The sequence below is a fragment of the Vanellus vanellus genome (assembly GCF_965231255.1).
Source record: "Vanellus vanellus genome assembly, chromosome: 2".
Lineage (NCBI taxonomy): Eukaryota > Metazoa > Chordata > Aves > Charadriiformes > Charadriidae > Vanellus > Vanellus vanellus.
Genome location: NC_138906.1, coordinates 43,166,596 through 43,185,723, shown reverse-complemented (window position 1 = coordinate 43,185,723; position 19,128 = coordinate 43,166,596). Strand labels below are relative to the sequence as shown.

The 19,128-nt window shown below is 39.8% G+C and overlaps 1 protein-coding gene across 1 annotated transcript in view; it reads right to left on the bottom strand.

The window, feature by feature from the left end:
* Positions 1–4,597: 4,597 nt before the first annotated feature.
* LOC309668840 (ubiquitin-conjugating enzyme E2 E2) overlaps positions 4,598–19,128 on the bottom strand; it is a 216,916-nt gene continuing 202,385 nt past the window's right edge. Inside the window, exon 6 of the mRNA XM_082479364.1 lies at positions 4,598–4,831. Coding sequence (XP_082335490.1) covers positions 4,734–4,831 — 98 coding nt within the window. The 3' untranslated portion in view covers positions 4,598–4,733. The remainder of the gene's footprint in view (positions 4,832–19,128) is intronic.

Genomic DNA, 19,128 nt, shown 5'->3' with positions numbered 1-19,128 from the left:
CTGGGACACCTGGATAGTGAGTTTTTTGGATTCAGTTCTGCAAAATCTATAGAAGTAAACACAGCTTTCATTTAGCCGTTAGGTGAAGTGGGATTTTTCTAATTTAGGACTGGGAAGGGATTAGGATGGCTTAGTAGCCTTGTCTTTATTTCGACCTTTCATTAGCCTGTGACTACTTTCTTTCACAATCAGGGTAGACATGAAAGGGATGTTTTGCTTTGCCCTTTTCATTATCCCTAAGTGCTGCAGGTCCCTATTAAAGTTCATGATGGAATTAGGGTGCAGAATGATAGATTTAAAGGTATCATAAAAGTCTTCCTGGTAAATAGTAGTCCCCAAATATATTCCAGTTGTGACCTGAGAGAGGCTGCTGGAGGAGTCCCAAGCAGCCATGCGTTGGCTCTGCAGATCGTTCTAGCTGAGGAAATGCATTTGCATATGGATGTCGTGCTAAGGAGGCAGGGCAGCCCGGATTTCATTACTGCTAATGACGTGTGTGGGAGAAGTGATTTAGTTTATGGCCAGTGCCAGGCGTGGCACAATGAGGAAGTACTTAATTCATACAAAGCTCTTTCTTGCTTCTAAGAACTAAAAATCAGGGGATTTTGAGCAGCTCCAGGAGGCCCAGTGTTATGTGACATGGTCTTGATAGCACCGGCGGAAGAACCGGAGCTGCGATTGAGATAAGGGAAGGGGGGAAAAGGAAGCATCAAGATTTAATATTGATGTTGTGGAGGAAAGGATGGGAGGAGAAACCAAAGGGAATGAAAAGAAGAAGAGAAGAAAGAGAACTGAGAATGGAAAACCAGCAGGCGGAGCTGGCTCTGCAGGAATCGCAGCCAGCAAGGCTGGACAGTCGGACTTTGGAGGTGCTGAAATTTTTGCTTCAAGTCCTTACGTTAGTCTGCCCATCCCAAAATGCAGGCAAGTGCATTGGGCTTGGGGCAAGATGTCCAACTTCAGAGACAAGAGTAGGTTCTGAGAACTGGGAAGGAGAAGCAGGACCCCAGGATAACGCTGGGGTTGGAGAAACTGGGAGTTGCTGCACTGTCTGAATCATCTCATGGCATCTTCGTACTCCAGTGGAGCCACCTCTGCTTTTCCTGCTGCAGTAGGCACTGCCTCAGGCAAGGGGGAGCAGAGAGGAGCCTGGGGGCACATTCTGGGCGCGTGCTTCGGGGGACAAAGAGATTACTATGCTCAGGTGACTTCAGGAAGGGCCATTTGAACTGGGACCGGTGTCTTGGGTGGCGTCTCAGCTACGAGCAATGAATCAGTCGAGCAGAAGAAAGCAGCCAGAGAGAAGGAGAGGGTGAATGAGTAGAAGGAGTAAGTCAGAGGGATTAATGCTGGAGATAAGAGAGCCAACAAGAGGGAGCGTGCTGTAACAGCACGCCAGAAGAGCAGCTCCCAGCACGCCCCGCACCCGGAGCATGCATCGGGCCAGAATTGAAAGGGCTGAGAGGGCCTTGAGGAGGGGCCCAATTTGGGGGTTTTACGGTGCCTGACACTTCTGGTGTTTTATACTTACACAGTATCATTGCACAGGGAAGAAGAGCTGTGAGCTGCTGCCCATTGCTCAGGCGTGGGTTATCACTGTCTGTCCGTCTGCAGCTCACAATATGAAAACCTGAAGAAAGAGCTTTCAAGAGGAATTACTGCTGCCTCATTCATGGCACAGCAGCTGGTTTTAATGGATTTTAACTGGTTGGCTGCAATCACCCACCACGCACGCAATCAAAAGGGTTATGAACTGCTAAAAGTTACTCCTGGAGCAGTCTGGAAATGCTGTCTTTGGAAATACAGGATGGTTTGGGGTACCTTAATTTAAGCTATGTTGTTCTGCAATTTTCTGGAGAGGGAAATCAGCTGGTCAGTTGGACAGGGGGATGGTGAAGGCCACCTCAATAATTCGTGAATGGGTGAATACAGTTCGGAGAGTTCCCTGATTTCTGCTTCGCCTGAGTTGAAATCAAATGGTATGGGACGTTTAGCTGGGGTTACTGGAAATTAAATATGGCTTACTTGATACTGCAATTGAATTCAGAAAAGTTGTAAGATGTCTCTAAAGAACAAAACCCAGTTTTAGCATTTGTGCATCCCTGAGAAAATACTGAGATTTGCTGAAGTGATGGCCTTTATATGCTGTTTTGGGACAACCGTATGCTATTGAATACCTAACTGTGTGTGAGTAATTTGAATGATCTTCACATCCTAGGAGGGCAGCATGTGGACTTCACCATCTAGAAGAAGTTAGAAAGATGATTTGTCATGAAAGAGGAAGCAGGAATCAGCTAAATTTGCAGAGGACCTGAAGAGCAAAGGTGAGACAGAATAACGTGCAATATTTTCTAGATGTAGGAAAAAGAAAAGGAGAAAAAGAGACAATGCCAATACATTATTGTTCAGTGGGGCTCTGCTGGCAGACTGAATTCTGTTGGGGATGGCTCATTTCTCCTCAGCCACAACAGCAGGTTTCAAACAACGCTTCATATTTCCCAGGTTTAGCAGATGAAGAAAAAGAATTACTTGGGAGGCAAATAGAGCAGATTTGCAAATAGAGGAGAATGTTTTATGGCCAGACTTGCAAACATTTGGCTCCTGCAGACGCCAGAAGACTCTGCATCTGCTTTAATCAACGTGGGTTGATCCTTTCTGATTATTTCTTTGAGATCCCTGTGGTTCTTAAGGCAGTAGTTTTATATTATCTAGGACAAAGTGACTGTTCAGCTTCACACGGAGGGCAACTTACCTGAAAATTCAAACTGCGCAGCTTTTGACAGGTAAGAACGGCAAGTGAGAGCTGATGAACAGACATTTATCAAGAATTCTGTGATTCCCTCTCCAAGGTATCTCAGCTGCCTTTCACTTACGTCTTCATTAGAGATATCATAGTCTTTTCTGTTTATAATGTTGTCTTTATATTTTGGCAAAAAAAAAAAAAAGAGATGATAGTAGGAATTAAAGACTTCTGTACTTCGTGGCAAGTTGTATGGTGGAAGCAAATATAACAGTTGTCCTGAGAAGGTATTCTGGCTCCAAGAAGTCTGTTTTTTGGGTTTGGTTTTGTTTTATTTTTGAGCTGTTATTGTTCTTTCACATCTGTATTTAGGATCTGTTGGCCTCAAAATGTTGTATGGCTGGGCTTGTAAAGTCTTCTACAGACACCAGAAGACTCCCTGTTTGCTTTGATCAAAAGACACACCATATGGTGTCACCTTGACTGCTTTAGTTTTCAGGATGGCTGGATTGGGTTGGAGTGTAATGGGATTGGGTCTCCCCGTATATTTATACTGTCCCTGTTGTAATGTATCTTCTTTAAGATAGGTCATTCTTTAAACGGAAGAGGCAAGGAGAGAGGGGAGAGGGCAGGCAAGCACTGTATATAGCATCTGTAACATTTAATTATATGAGACAGGGATTTTCCAATATGTCTTGCAACACAAAGAACATTTAGATATATCAGCACCACAGTATATATTTTCTCAATCATAACACCCACACATTTCCTTAGCCAAGTAGAAGTTTTCCTTCTATGGCTGCATATCTAAAATTAGCCTGAAGGTCAAATCTGAATAGAAATACCCTTGTCATTGAACGTGCTGGGAATGATTGGTGCAATGGGCTTAATTTTCCCATCGAAAACCTTCATTTATTTTTTTAAATAACAGTTGCTTTTACAATTAAAGAGCTTGGAGGAAGGCAAAATGAGGCCCGCTGTATAAAATCATCATCAATATTCAGCTTTCACTGCAAGGCTATTTTTATAGCCAACTATTTTAGATGGATATAAGATGGATATAGCGAAGCCATAGTATAAAAGATGCTACAAGAGGCTTCTGAATAGCTGAGCTGAGCACCGGCAGGCGAAAGAAAAGCCTTAAAATTTGGAAGATGTTTGTATATGAAAGATATATACACAATAAAGAATTCTAAGTTAAGAAATGCATTGTTGAGAAGAAATGAATAGTTTAGGGGCCTAAAAATAGTTGCTTCACCTGCAGTTGTATTATGTGAGGACTAAGCAACCTACACTGCACAAACGCAAAAGCACCGTCTTGCAAGAAGTGCATTTATCAGCCACAGTGTTTTATTGAGTGCTTTAATAATACAAGTGTACATCAACTGATCCACAGTCAAAAGTGGCAGGTCCCTAAGAAATTTACAAGCACTTTTTTTTTTAAGTAAATCAAAATACATATTAATTTGTTCAACGCAATAGCCTTTTGTGTGGGAAACAGAAGGCTAGTGATAAACACAGTCTTAGTAATGCACAGTGATTCTTGATTTTAAGCTTTTATACAAAACTTGTTCCCAGTAGCATGCACCCACCATTAAAGACTTCAGTACAAAAAAATAACCCTAAACACTACATTTAAGTAGAAACGAGATATAATTCTGAATTTGTTTGTTTTCCCAAAAACCACATGAAAGAAAAAAAAAAACCCACACATTAATACAAAGCTTTGTGACAAAGCTCTATACTATTACAGATCCAACATTCTTTGCACTGATAACCAAAATTCCCTGTCTACATTTGAGGGAAACAGCTTTCAAGTTAACAGAACAAAAAAAAACCCAACAAAAATAAAAATAAACCCCAAAAGAAAGGAAGGACAACCTTTTGTCACAAAATGGTTCAAAATTTAATAAAAAATAAGAATGAAGGGAAGGGCTATTGATGCACTTAGTGAATGTGCTTGCACAGGTCCAGCAAATCCTAGAGTAGGTTCCTATGTGGCATATCGCTTGGTCCACTGTCTGGCCATTCTGTCGTGCTCTGCTCTGTTAGTCATATACTGAGTGGCAATACTTCCAACCAGGGGGTCAGCTGAAAAGGAAACACAAACCGTGAAATACTTGTCAGCCTTGGAAGGATGAAAAAGCTATTCTTAGATCCAGATTCATTCAGTTCTCTTAGGTTTATCTGTAAGAACAAGGTGCCTACATATACTAGTCCCATTTTGAAAGCACTCACGCGCGCAGGAAGAAAGGAAGAAGATGGAGAGGAGCTGGCTGGCAATTAACTATAAGTTTCTGGCAAACATATAATTAAAATTAAAACAATTTTCTAAAATTATGCCTCACAAACAAATGTTCCAATAATTTTATTTTGAGCTAAAAGGCTCTTTCAGGTGATAAGAATAAACATACTATGTCATTTATTTACGGTATTAGACTCCCACAAATATCTATACTATCACATAAGAGGATGGGGTCTATTACAATTACCAGGTTACACGTTTTTTTGAATACTTTTAGTTTTGAACCATAAAGAAAGATCAGGAATTAGGGCAGTAAATACTATTTTCAAAGCAGAAAAAATTAATGCCAAATTTGGGAATTGGTATTTAATTTATGGGATCTTTCTGAGCATTTATATGGCCAGCATGCTGCATGTTTTTGTTTTCTCAAGCTATTTCTGTATTTTCAAAACGAAGAAACAACCTGAAAAAGTATTTTTACATTAATCTGGATCTACAAATTACTTCACAAATAATTAAACAAAACCAGTCAGCCCTCTAAGAAAAATAAACCAAGACAAGACTTTCCCAGAAGTGACCATATGTCATCACCATTTTCCTCTTCTCCGTTTAAAGCAGACAAAATGTACAGAGATTTTTCCTTTTTTTGAGAGACCGTACTCTTTATATTTCTGCTGCAACAGGAAATTTGCTGAGATTGTACCACCACACCATGCAAGTTCAGAAGCACTGATACCATGTTTTTACCCGACTTAGGACAGATGAACATGACTTCTTCTTAAAGACAGTTAATAATCAGCTCTGTAGTTGACTGAAGATGGTGCCATTGAACAATATGAATCTTGGCTTCCCCAGTACAGTCAGAATCGGAGTGTGGCATTTGCATTATTAACCACTGAAATAACTGGGACTAGAGGTCAGGCTTTCCGCAACGCGGAGTAAATCTGGGCTTTTTTCTTTGTTTGTTGATGATGAGAGATTGTGATAGAAGAAATGTGCTGGTTTAACCAAAAATCAATTGGTTGGCTTACTGCCAACACTGCAGAATATTACTGAATAATATCTAAAGAAAAAAACCTTCTGCTACTTTCAGGCCGAGCCCATGATTTGAATCTTAAGTTTGCACCTACTAAATTAGTAAGGCAGGTTATCACTGTGACTGTGGTGTACTAAGTCCCTGTAGTCTCAGTCCTGCATATGCTTACCTTTAATATCTTAATATATCCAGAGGAGGTCACTGAGGCCTGGACTTTGCTATTTTTACATGCACGAGTGTCAAAGAAGCATATCTGATCTAAGATCCATTTTAAAAGTTTCAGACTAGAAAGTATATCACCTTTAACTCCTCAGCCAAGGAGAAGAACTATATAGGAGATCACGGGAAGGATTTTGTTCAGTGCAAATCGGAGGCGAATAGTCTACGGGTATTTAAGGAGTGCAAAGTTGTTCGTGGCTGGAATGAGGTTTGAGATGCACTGCAGGGTAGACGGGGAACGTGGGTAATGGGAAAGGGCAAAATTTCTCTCAGCAAAAAACTTAGGGAGTAGCCTCAGAGAAACCTTGTCATAGTGTAACGTAGCTCGGGGATGAGCCTGGCAGCTCTGCTGCAAATTCCCACACCCTCCTCGGATGCGACACCACTGTGCGAAGAAACACTTTCACAGACCCATGGAGAAATGGAGCCTAAGGGTTGAACTTGGAAAGAATCCTTGGAGCAAAATTCAATGAATGTGCTGGTTTTCATGCTGTTGGGGAAGGTGGGGTTTGGCCTCTGAGGCACCTGGCTGTGACGGGTTGCAAGAATATCACGGCATTATCATCTGGAATGCAGCAAGTGCTTAATGAGGTTTAGTGCATATTTAAAGTGCTGCCACTAAGACCTTTATAAAACCTTAAGTGAGTCAGTGAGAAGTGATGCGCTGTAGTAAAGGTTTACCCAGTTCAAATCTGAGAGTCTTTTATGTGCGGGATGAATGTATATGTGAAAGTGTGTCTTTCACATTGAGAGCTGTAAATCAATTTCCTTGGTCTACTGAAGGGGTACCGAGGATCGTATCATCATCCCCAATCCTGGATGATAGATTACAATGTTTGGTTTCCTACTGTGGGTTTCCATCTATATCTCCTTTTGGGAGCAAGGAAGTATTTCAACAACATACATCTTTGGAAGGATTTGGAAGGTACAGGTTCTTCCTCTCACCTCTTCCCAGCATGGGAGGGTGTCTACTTTCTTTTGGGGTGGGGGAACCAGTGAGAGGAGTTCTTGATAAGAGAGTGGGGAAATCTGTTGAAGCCCAGTAACACAGGGAACTGAGCTGTTTATTTATACGTATGTTCAAGCCTTTGTCTTTGCAGTGTTCTGTTTGGCGGTTGGAGAAAGAGTGGAGGTGACGGTCTGAGGTCTACATAAGCTTTTGTTGTAGGTGTGTAAATTCCCACCGAGAGAGCAACCTGTGAATCGGCTACCATCTCAGGTGCTTCCCTCAAGCCAGTGTCTCCCTCCATCAGTGTCTGCCTGTGTGAGGCAGGACTGCTGAAGCGGAGAGGTCCTTGCCTGCTGTAGCATGAGCAGGACCAGCTGCACCCACCACCAGCTGCTGAGCGGGCGCTACTAAAAGGTGCTCTTGGTAACAACAGTAATAACATTGTTCTTTGCAGTTTGGAGGTACGTTTTATTGGTTATAACAATATTGAATAAAAGAACAAACCCACAGCTCGGCACAGCCACTTGCTTGTTTGAGAGGCCAAACTGAAGAAACAGAAAAATGTTTATTGCCAGAGAGGCCCAGCTATTTCACATCCCTGTCAGAGGGTCTGGAGGGGTGTTGGCATTATACGTACTTATTTATGAGGACTTTAATAAGGACTCTTCGACCGGTGTTTGAAGAGCTAACTTATTTTAGCAGTTCCTGTGAAGCTGTAAAACCATCAGGAGGCACAACGGCTTTCTTTGGGAAGTCGGGACAGCTGGTGAGGAGGGAAATTTTAACTTCAGGCCAGAGCCACCCAACCAGTGGCACACTGGCCAATTTGATGCGGCCCATTGCATCAGTGCCGGAGGACGTAAGGATGGCCTGTGAACTCCAGAAATGCAAATGGTCTCTTTCTGCACCTGCAGCTTGAGGCCCAAGCCATATTGTCCCTGGTGGAGGAGGGAGCCGGCCGGCAGGCGCAAGGAGACAGATCTCTCAAGGAGACAGATCTCTCAACGCTTAATGAGTCATGAGTCACCATTGCTACGCAGTTCCCAGGGAGGGGCCATAAAATGGAGATTACAAGATAAATTGAAGCACCTTAATTAAAGCAATTAAAAGCCTTAATTCCCAACATGCACGAGTCTTGGTTATAGTGTCCAAGTCCTACAAGATACCAAATATGAGGAAGAAATAATAGTATCCATTTACTCCCTAAACTAAGTAGTACATGGCTGAGCACCACCTGGTTCACAGTTGGGCTGCACTATTTAAAGGAGTATTGTGAAATCTCCATTAGTAGGGCCAAATATGTATTTATAAAACAACTGCTGTGTAAACTGTCTAATTAAGAGATAAAAAGAAATACTGGGTCTCAAAATTCATAACAGTACTTTTCCCATGTTTCCATTTCTCATTACCATAAAACTGTTTCTTATTTTCCGTTTGTGTATATCTGTGGTTTTATTCTCAATGTTAGAAATTTGTTTCCATAACTAGTAAACCACTCTAGCTTTTTCTTTTATTTTTGTTTTAAAAGTAGCGTGATTCATCAGTGAATCAGGGTTCATTTCAGAAATTCACTCCAAATGGGACTGTGTCCAAATAACAATGAAAACCAGGGGACCGGAACATAAAGCTATGCCAGAAATGTGTTATCAGAACAACGTAGTGAGAGAAACGAAAATAAACCCACAATAAGTTAAGAACAATAAGAGCAAAACTCTGCAACTCCTGGCCTGGCCGGACGCGCGTACTTTGGGACCTCTTGGATCTCCAGTTGCATGGTGTCCGGCTTGAGAGCCACGCGTACCCCATCCCTCGGGGCTCCGGTGGCTGGAGAAGCCGGGCTGAGGTAGGGCGATGGTGTACGGCACTTGGCAGCACCGAAACCTGGGAGCAGCCTTGCCGGTGGTGCTGGCTGTGATAGCCACGCATGGGGAGCGCAGGGAGTCATGCTGTGGAGCACACCATCAGCTCACCTGAGAAACTGCTGTAAAACCTGTGGACCTGGAAAACTTGAAGGTCTCATAATTTACTGTTCCTTCCAGTTCCTGACTCTCATTTATAGAAATCCACCCTAGGACATCTCTATAACCTTTAGCTTTTTTAAAGAAAAAATGTGATCCAATATTCAGATTAGTTCCGTGTAAAATTGGAGGACACCAGGGGTTACAGCACCAAATTTCATGTTGAAGGACAGCGCAAGAGCCATGAAAATATATAAAATAAGCACCAAATAAAACAAGCATGGACAGAAGCTAGGTTCAGTGATGTAACTTACATGGAAAATGTCAACCAAGAGAACTAGAGTATGAAGAAAAGCTTCTGGATGATTTATAGGAAGACTGCAGCTGCTAAATGCCCCCTCACTTCACCATACGTAATCCTCATGTTATACCAGAATTCAAGAAATTAACCTGCATTTAACCGTAGTTTTGCAAGCTGGGCGAGCTGGAGCTCCTGCCTCGCTTACAAAGGTTGGATGCACTGCTCTACAATGACTTGTCATCTTTTGCAGCCACTTAATATGACTGCATAAGGAAGAACATTTGTGTCTCATGTCTGTTGTAAGGCTAATCAAATTTACAGCCCAATTCGAGGGAGTTAATGCTATTGGGGATTTGGATGAGCTGAGGTTTGGTCATTACACAATTTCAGCTGTATTTAATGCTAGTTATACTGCTTTATCATTCAGAAGACAGACCATAATTCTTCTTTAAAACTACTTTTCCCCCAAATAAATGAAAATATATTGCTATACTGTATTTTTCTCCGCTTGGATTTTTAAAGCTATTTCTATGTCAGCAAATAGCAATTTCAGAGCAGAATTCATCTCCTGGGCTTTTCAATGCTCTTTTAAAAATACAGCAAACATACTCTAGTGAAATAAAAAATGGAGATGGTGTATTTAACAGCTTGATTTCAATGTGCCTTCTCCATCAGCCACATGATATGCAATGAAATTCCAATCGGTAGTGCCAACATGGTTAAAGAGACACACATTTAGACTTAAAATGTACATTATGGGTGTTTCTATGCATTATATATATATTTATGAGCATTTATAAAGCAGAATTATATTTCTATTGCAGTATTTTATAGTTTTAATAGGGAACAGCCGATGGAGCCAGTTATTACTCCATCACAAATGGGTTCTCAGAAAGATTTCTGGAGCACCTTAAAAGCTTAGAAAACCCACAGCCCTATAAAAATCTCACAGTTTCTTCAGCCAAATATTTACAATATATTTTTTTGGGGTCCAGGTTTAGATTCAGCTCTCTATCAGGGGGAAATAGGAAGAGCTGGCCTCCAGCTGAAGAGGCAGAATTAAACTGGAAGAATTTCCAAAGGTTAGATGCAACTTGAAAGGTCTTATTCTCTCTCCTGACCTATAAATGACTCCTTTCTCATAGCTGTGAGAGGCTCTATGGAACTACCTGTTTTGAAACATCAGTCACCAAAAATTAAATCTGCTTTCCTTTCTTTGGACAGGCTGTGTGAAGTGCAGAAGAAAACAACCAAGGAATTTTTTAGTTATTTGGACTTCAGTTACACATTTAGAAGAGCTTTTGGTTTATGGAATACTAATTGTTTCAGTTTTTTTAGGCCTGCCTCTTTTTCCACATATTCTGCTGTATTGCATTTTGAAGTAGAAAATTGGGAATGCTTGGGTTTTCTGAGCTTTTCTTTTAAGGAAAACTCCAGGTACTCTGTATGTTGTCTACAGGATAGCTGCCTTGGAATCATCTTTATACAGCTGCACAGGCAGGATTGGTTACCCTGGAAAATTAAAACCTCCACAAAATAAAAGTTCATATTTTCAATAACTACATTTTGTTTGGTGATTTCAGTGCAAATAGCAGTGCAGGACAGAATATATTCCCATATTGGCTTGCAGTGGAAGCCAAGTTTTCTGAATCCAATTTTTCTGGGTTTTAATATTGTACCAACCTTTAAGAAATAGGTCCCAAAAGGCAAACTAAAAAAAAAAAATTAAGATTGGGTAAAAAGCAGAAACTAATAATTCACTGAAACACTGGTTTTCTTAAAAGCAAATGCTGGCAGCTTGATGCACCCAAAGACATCCTTTAATTAAATTAAAAGAATTTATTTAATATCCTATTATATTTTCTTACATTGTTTTCAATGTTACAAGAAGACCAGCCAGTGAAAACCGCAGATGGAAGCAGTGTCAGATATGCTGTACCAAATACGTCATAGAACAATTTAATACTCCAAGAGGAAAGGATTAAGAAAAGATGAATTGTTTGTGAGTAATTTTATTTATAGTGTCACTTTGCATCAGGAAGTTTCCATAGTTTGCCACGTGTCACCTGTTTTAAACTTAATGAACTCCTCGAAGACCATGTCAAGGACACTGTGAGTCTTGATGTGGAAAATGAGGAATATGCAATGCATCATAGTATCCTTCAGTGATGTTACAACAGCAGCGTTGCTCTCTTTTGCTATCATTAATAATAATACACAGACTAAGTAATTCTTTGGAGGCAGAGGCAGGTGAAGTGGCACATTGAATTACTCTGCTAACCTTTCACCTTTGAAAAGAGTGCTCAAAATCAGGGCACAAGTGCAAACGAGTGCCGCGCAGCACTAATCCCTGTTTGTGCGGCAATAAAACTAGCCTCCCAGTTGGAAGTCTGATCAACACACGTGTACGAACTGGAACAACGGAGGGATTCAAGTCAGAACAAAGGGCAGTAACAGGGCTCTGAACTGCTTTACACACCCTACAAGCTGAACTGTAATTTATTTCTGGCTTTCATAAAATCACAATTCCAACTATCCATATAGAATGTATTTATCCATCTATGAGACTTTGAAAACAGTATAGAAGAATGATAAAGTGATCAATAAAAACTGTATAAAAAAAGGAGAACAAATAAAATGAATTGTTTCAGTAAAGAAAAAAAGGTAATCTTTAGAGGAGAAAGGAACAAATTCTAGAAAGGTCTAATGTCTACTAGGAAAGAAGTCAGTGAAGTTAATATCCATCTTAGCAATTACAGTTTACAGCAGAAATCATATGATATGGAGTATAATGAACTCTCTCCTGAACTTGTTTCAGGAACCAGTTTTGCAGATTTGGTTGGTCACATCTTCATACTTAATAGACAAATTCTAATATATATAGGCTACACCAGTGTGCTGCAACATCAAAATATGCCTGCTGAAGTTGCCTTAGAACCTGTGTACCTCATTAGGTTGGCTATTATGGTTGACATGGATTGGACAAAGTGGACAACCATATGACCTTAAAGCGTTGTTCCCACCAAAGTAAAATAAAAAGGGATGCAATAAGATACCCTTTGATGTGGCATTCTTAGATAAAAGGTGATTGAATGTGTTGGAGTCAGAAGAAAGAAAGGCTGACTTTGCTATGTCACTTCTCAGTTTCAGATATAACCCAGGATTGTCTTTCCAGGTATAGCATGGGAAAGAAGGAAATACAGGGTAGATGTGTAAGAACTTGAGACGTGATCTTTGGAAAGGCGTCTGAATGTTTACACTAACCACCTCTGCATCTGGAGACCCAAGGGAAAACTGCGATAGATACTGTAGCTTGGAGACTGTGTAATTTTGAAGCCAAAAGCTTGCCTACGTTTTTTGTCCCCACATAGGAAAGCCGACGTAGCGGTCACTGTGCTAACGCAGGTCTAAAGGGGACTTACAGCTTTGCACCAGGATTCCTATGAAGCCAGTGCATCCCATAGTCCTGGTCACTCAATCGTCCAGCCCTCGGTTACCTCTCTAGCTATACACCTGAAGTCCTTTTCCTACGAGAAATCAGAGCAGGTGCAGGAGGAGAAAGAGAGGGTGAGATAAAGCATGGAAGACCCTGAGGTCTTGTTCTGTTGTACAGCCAAGGTGTAGCCAGGGGGCACGTCTGGGCAGGCAAGCGGGGAAGCAATCATGTCATACTGCTCACAAGAGGTGCAGCTCTGGACTGCTTCGTGGTCTTCACGGTTTGCAAGTAGTCATGATGACTCCAAGAAAGTTAAGTGGTCTTACAGTGGTGCCTTAGCTTCCCATCTGTAAAACTGGATTAACACTTCTCCATCACCCAGGATATTCTGAGAATAAATACACTAAAAATTGTGAGGTGTCTGGATACTGTGGAACACGTGGCTGTGGCTCTTTATATGTATTGTAAAGAGACTGATATCCATGACTTTACACTAAATTTTGTGCTCTGTAGAATTGTCAGAAACACATTTCACTTCTGTTAGTTCTTACGATGATTGAAGTTACACAAATATTAAGGCATGTGTAACTTGATTCCAATGTCCAAACTGTTGTCTGGAGAAAAATGTTACCTGTCTTCAAAAATAAAAGAGCTCTGCAGATCCAGTTTAGAAAACATCCATTTCCTAAAATACCCATTTTGGATACATGGAAGGAGAAATTCATTCCTCTCTCTAGACTTGCACTTGATTGCTGTCTGGCTACCTACCACAGATCTGTGTGAAATATGAGGCTGCCTAAGAAAAAGATGTTTCAGAAATAAGGAGTATTATCTGGCCCGATTTTATTAACATGGCTCTTAAAGGAAAGCGTCGGCAGTGATTCATCTCTGTATCTTGCCAGGGGAAATCATTCTTGTTTAAAGAGTAAGGTTTTTTTTTAGTCTTCAGTTTTTAGCAGGATTTCTATAAACTTCACAGGCTGACTGGGAGTTAGCCGAGGCAATCATGGATCAACGAGGCACAGTGTACTGATCTTGAAGAGTTGTCTTTAATTAAGAAAGAACATGCACCTATTAGAAGTGCCAGCATGCTGGAACAATTAAAGTTCTGAAATAACACATTTCACTTTGATGCTTGGATGCGTCTCAAAATTAAAAGCACAGATACATTAGGAACGTATCTGTTCATAATAATGAACTCAACTGAGAAACATCATTATTACAAAAAATTAATAAAAAGGTGTTAGTAAATAAGAACTTGATATGAAAGACATTACATGGCACATGGCTTGATAAAATTTGCAGAAGTTACAGCAATCTGCATTTACCTTGTGGAAGATGACTGTGAGTGGATAATAAGGAAATGGCAGCACTCAGATCTCAAAATGCTGTCAAGCCATCAAAATGCTAAGATCCATAATGTAACAACTGGCATGTATCCACAGGGTCATAACTATATTTTCAGAAAAACACTGTGGATTTTTTTTTGTCTGAAGATTTACTAAGGGAGGAACAGCTATTCTATAGGAATTCCAGTGTGTTTAGCATTTCTTTCATTTAAAGAAAAAAAGAACCGGTTTTCTTCTGGATTTGCCTCTTCTCGCTTCCCACTAATCACCATCTCCAGGCAAAGGAATGGCCTATGGGTCTTACACATCCCAAATGAAAAGTTTAATCCCCAAGCAAGTGAGTGTAAAGGCATTCTCTGTGACCATGCTTTGTGCAGCGTTAGACATCCTATAATCACACATACCAAAGGTAGATTACCCTGCAAGAAAACCAAGGAGGTCCAACAGGATCCACTTACCATGTGGATTCCCAGGGGACAGGGAGGGGAGGAAGTGGTACTGCATGGTCTGGTCTTTGGTGGCATTTAGACGCTGAGAGGAAAACACATCCTAAAGGCCTCTTCACTTTTAGAAGAAGGGTTTGAATGTGAGCAATACCAAAATCTTCAACTTAAACACATCAGCATCATTTTAGGTCAGATGCAGGCATCATCTGAATCCTGCTCTTGAATCTATCCTTTTGTTCCTTTATTGCAATTAATCCTTGGAGTGACTAGAAAAGCCTACATATGTTATGAATGATTCTTATTTTGGCTTAATCTGATTTTCTCCTTCTCCTCCTATTAAATCTCGTTATTAATTTGACACATTTAAATCCAAAACTGTGATTAGGAATCCCATACAAAATGTCAAAAGAATGCAAGAGGCTTTTATTTACAAAAAGGGGGGGGGAGGAAGGGGCTGGTGAAGAATTTTATCCCTACTAACGGCCATTAGGACTCTTTTTTACAGGCCAGGGCCTGAAATCCCTTGGCAAGTTGAACATCCCTTGGAACAGGAATAGGAACGTAGGTGTGCCTTGTGTTAACACAACTCTTACTGTTACCCAATAATAACTTAAAATATAGTTAGGTCTCTCCGTTCCCTCTCTATACTTCCCTTTCTCCCAGGGAACATGTGGCTCAGCCGTGTCTAAATTTGCATCAAGAGGCAGTGGAAGGAAAATGCCTGGAAACTGATTTGTTTGGGATTTTTGTCCGTACGGCCCAGATGCTCTCTTTGATGGGACTGGCTTCTTGGGGCTTTTTTGGACTGCAGGCAGGGTGGTGCTAGTTCTCGCAATGGCTGAGGAATCAGCAGGTGAGTGAGAAAATAACCTCATTTTAGTAACCAAATGGACTACCCACTTCTAAATTAACTTCAGGACATGAACATAATCAGGCTTAATTACGAACAGGTTCTAATAGGACTAGAAGGAAAAACAGGTTAAACAAAATAATTAGCATTCATCATGTAGGCAGCTTTAGCTCCTGGATTAGTTGCAATGAAGTTACATGGCAACGCTGAATAAAGATTGAATATATGATATTTGCAGGGATAATTTCATTTTTAGTACCAGGTAAAATAACTTTATTTGGAAATCCGATCTTTCCTGCGTGAGGGGTCATATTGACTCCAGTGTCATGCCTGACTAAATGATAATCACTTTGCCAAATGATTTCAGGCATTGGCATAAGAAGTCCCAAGACTGAGCCCCAGCAAAAAGCTATACAAGGTAGAGATGGAAAAGATATGGAAAGTCATGAAGGCATTCTTTCTGCTAGTACGGTATTGTGTCTTACCATAACTTCTACTTTCATGCCACTTCATGTAATCGGTATTATAAAGACCCAAGCGATGCGGATTCCGCCTTGAGAATTTTCTGAAATCTAATTCATCTTGAAGTTGCAAATACTCCATTCCATAGAAAGGCCTTTTTTCGAAGCCTTGTACAGATGGAAAATACTACAAACAATTTTCTAATCAGAGCTCTATTTCTGTATCCCATATGAATGCGAAATCTTACAGTACAGCCCATCCTTAAATTTGGAACAATTACACCATACATTTTGCTATTTAAGTAACTGTCTGCTACTCCAGTTAATGCACCTGAACTTAATTTGCTGTGAAAATAGGGATTCAGAAGCACACACTGCATATAATTTGTTTTATTTGTTGCCTTTGATAGATCTGCAAAACTGTAAAAAACAAACAACCGTTTCCTCCTCCCCTGCTGAATAATGTAGAAAATTAGCCATGCAAAATCAGAGAGACGTGCCTTGCAGTAGTGTAAATCATCTCCGAAGGTAGAATCTGAACAACTCAGGAATACCGATTTCTGAAATCTTACTCAAGAAAGTGAGAGGCTAAGCGATTTAATAGCTAACATACTTATACCCAGGGTTATAAATTTCACTTTTCAGGACCGACTCTACATTCTTGTTGTGAATCTACTAGAGAGCCAAATGTAGCAAGCTTCTTTGCAGGAACTTAAAGAATGTGGAACAGTGTGATTTCTACAGTGAAACAAGAATAAGTGTATTTTAAGAACAGGAAGGAGCAGCCTTAAAAATAGTTGTGCTAATCAGGGTCCTGAAGGTGGTTCACAGGCAGTTAGAAACATATGGCAAGAAATTTCAAAATCTGTCCTTGCTTTCATGTTAAAAAAGGTACAAAGGGGGAAAAAACATCCAAACCCTCCATTTAGTAAAATGGAACAAAGTCTAAATGAAAACTCTGGGGTACAAAAATTTAGCGGGACTGATGCTGGTTTATTCCAGCTGAGATTTGATCTATTTGCACTAACTGGGAAATATGAACATTAGATTTAATTATTATGATATTAGAGAATTAAGTGTAGGAATACTGGTAAATGTGATGTCTAAATTTATTGATTTTCTAGTTTTAATTATTTTTCCCTTAAATATATACAGTTCTCTTAGTGAGAAAATATATCCAGTAGAACTGGTTAAGCCCCAAATCATTGTAACATCTACTTTGTTCAAAAGATTCCAAGGTAATTAAGGACATGTCTGTATTGGCTAGACAAACCCTGCATGAAACAAAGAAAATACATGTAATGACTGTAAATGATTGGAGTATATTTTGAAAGTAAAAAGCAGCTTACTTCGTATCTTGGACTTCATTCAAATTAAGCTAGGTTGTTATATGTTATATATGAGAAATAACGAATAGATTTATTTGAATACTTCACATTGTTAAACATTTAACATTGATGACTTATTTTGGTCTCAGTTCACACAAAGATTTATTATGTGTATGTGCTAAATTACCTGTCTTCTCTCTGAGGTAATGGGCATAGGAAACCTCCACTGGTACTATTTTAAATTACACATGTTTATTGGAAGGAAAATTAATTGTAACCTTTTGTATTTGTAGCATCCATCACCCATGCATTTTGTCAAGTACTTTTAATTTAATGACGGTTAAGGTAAAACTCATAGAAACCCTGTGTTTCTTGAGCAGAAGTGCACAAACATTTAAAACCCCTGTATGTATATTTCTCATACAGCTTTTATGCGCTTTATTTAAAAAAAGAAAACCAAAATGCCAGGTGTACTTCTTTCCAGCTTTACTTCCACTTTCTGATAAGACTGAATTTTGTATGTTCTAGAAGCCCCTTTTGACGAATAATAAAAGTTAGGAACAGTTAAGGGGAGTAACAAGACTCTTTACTCTCCTGAGTGCCAATTACATCCCTTTACGTTTATTTCTTGACACAGATGTACAAAGACTCTTTACTGATTTGGATTTTACTCAATCTCTGATTTCATCAAATGCCATTTAATAAACTGATGGTTGGGTATTATTACATCTGAAGTTCAATTTTTCTCACCTCGTCTTAAATAAATGCAACCTAGGAATAGAAAACTTACTGAAATGGACAAGAAATCATTAGCACCATGGTCAAACCTTTCCCATTTAAGGCATGCTTGAAATCTATGCTTATTTCTTCAGGAAAAAAGAAGACAAAATAAGATGTGACAGGTAATTTTGTAAAGATGATTATGAAAAAAAAAAAAGTGGTCTTGCTTATCTTTTCCATAATAAGAAAAGAACACAAACAAAAACCCAACACATTTAGCAAAAATTGAAAGGAAGTAGATACTTCATACACCAAATAGTTAAACACCTCCACGAATATAGTGCGGAAATATTAGAAGGTAATTTAGGAAAATGAAAAAAGAATTAGAAAACATGCTAGTCATGGTACCACTTAAGTTATTGGTGCAAAGGCTATTACTGCTCATGCTTCAACACATACTCTGATTGTTAGCTGTGGGTAGGAGGGAATTTCCTCTCCAGTATATCACCATGTGAGTAAAGTGCTTTGAGGGAATTTTACACTTTTCACTGAACCACTGAGCAATGAGCAGCTACAGGAAACGTACCTGACTGAACCAAGTAGTACTGGTTTTCTGCTAGAGAATGACTATGTTCCTCCTTCTACTGTTTATTCTTTGTAGAGTTACAGATACAGCAGATAAAAAAAGAACAGGGTAAGTGCGTGCGTGACTGGTATCTGGAGCTACAGCTAGCGACTGCTTTATGCCTTGGATACCACAAAATCCAGATTGCACGTTATATTTTGAAGAAGTCATCTCTACCATTCACTTTCTAAATTACATAAACCCACCAATATTCTTATGTAAATAGCTCCAAACGCTTTTCAGACAGAAAATTATTTAAACAGGCTGTAGACTTCTGAAACCATAGTGGGGGGTTCAAAACTAAGTATTTCTACACAACTTTACTTCTATAGTTGTGTTAATCTTTTTAATGATGTCTTGTGAGCTTTGAATAGCCTAAATCTAAACACATGAAATGCCTTTATGCTCATGAACAACCCTCTTCTACCTGTATGTATTGGGTTTTTGTGGCAAGGTTTTTGGTAG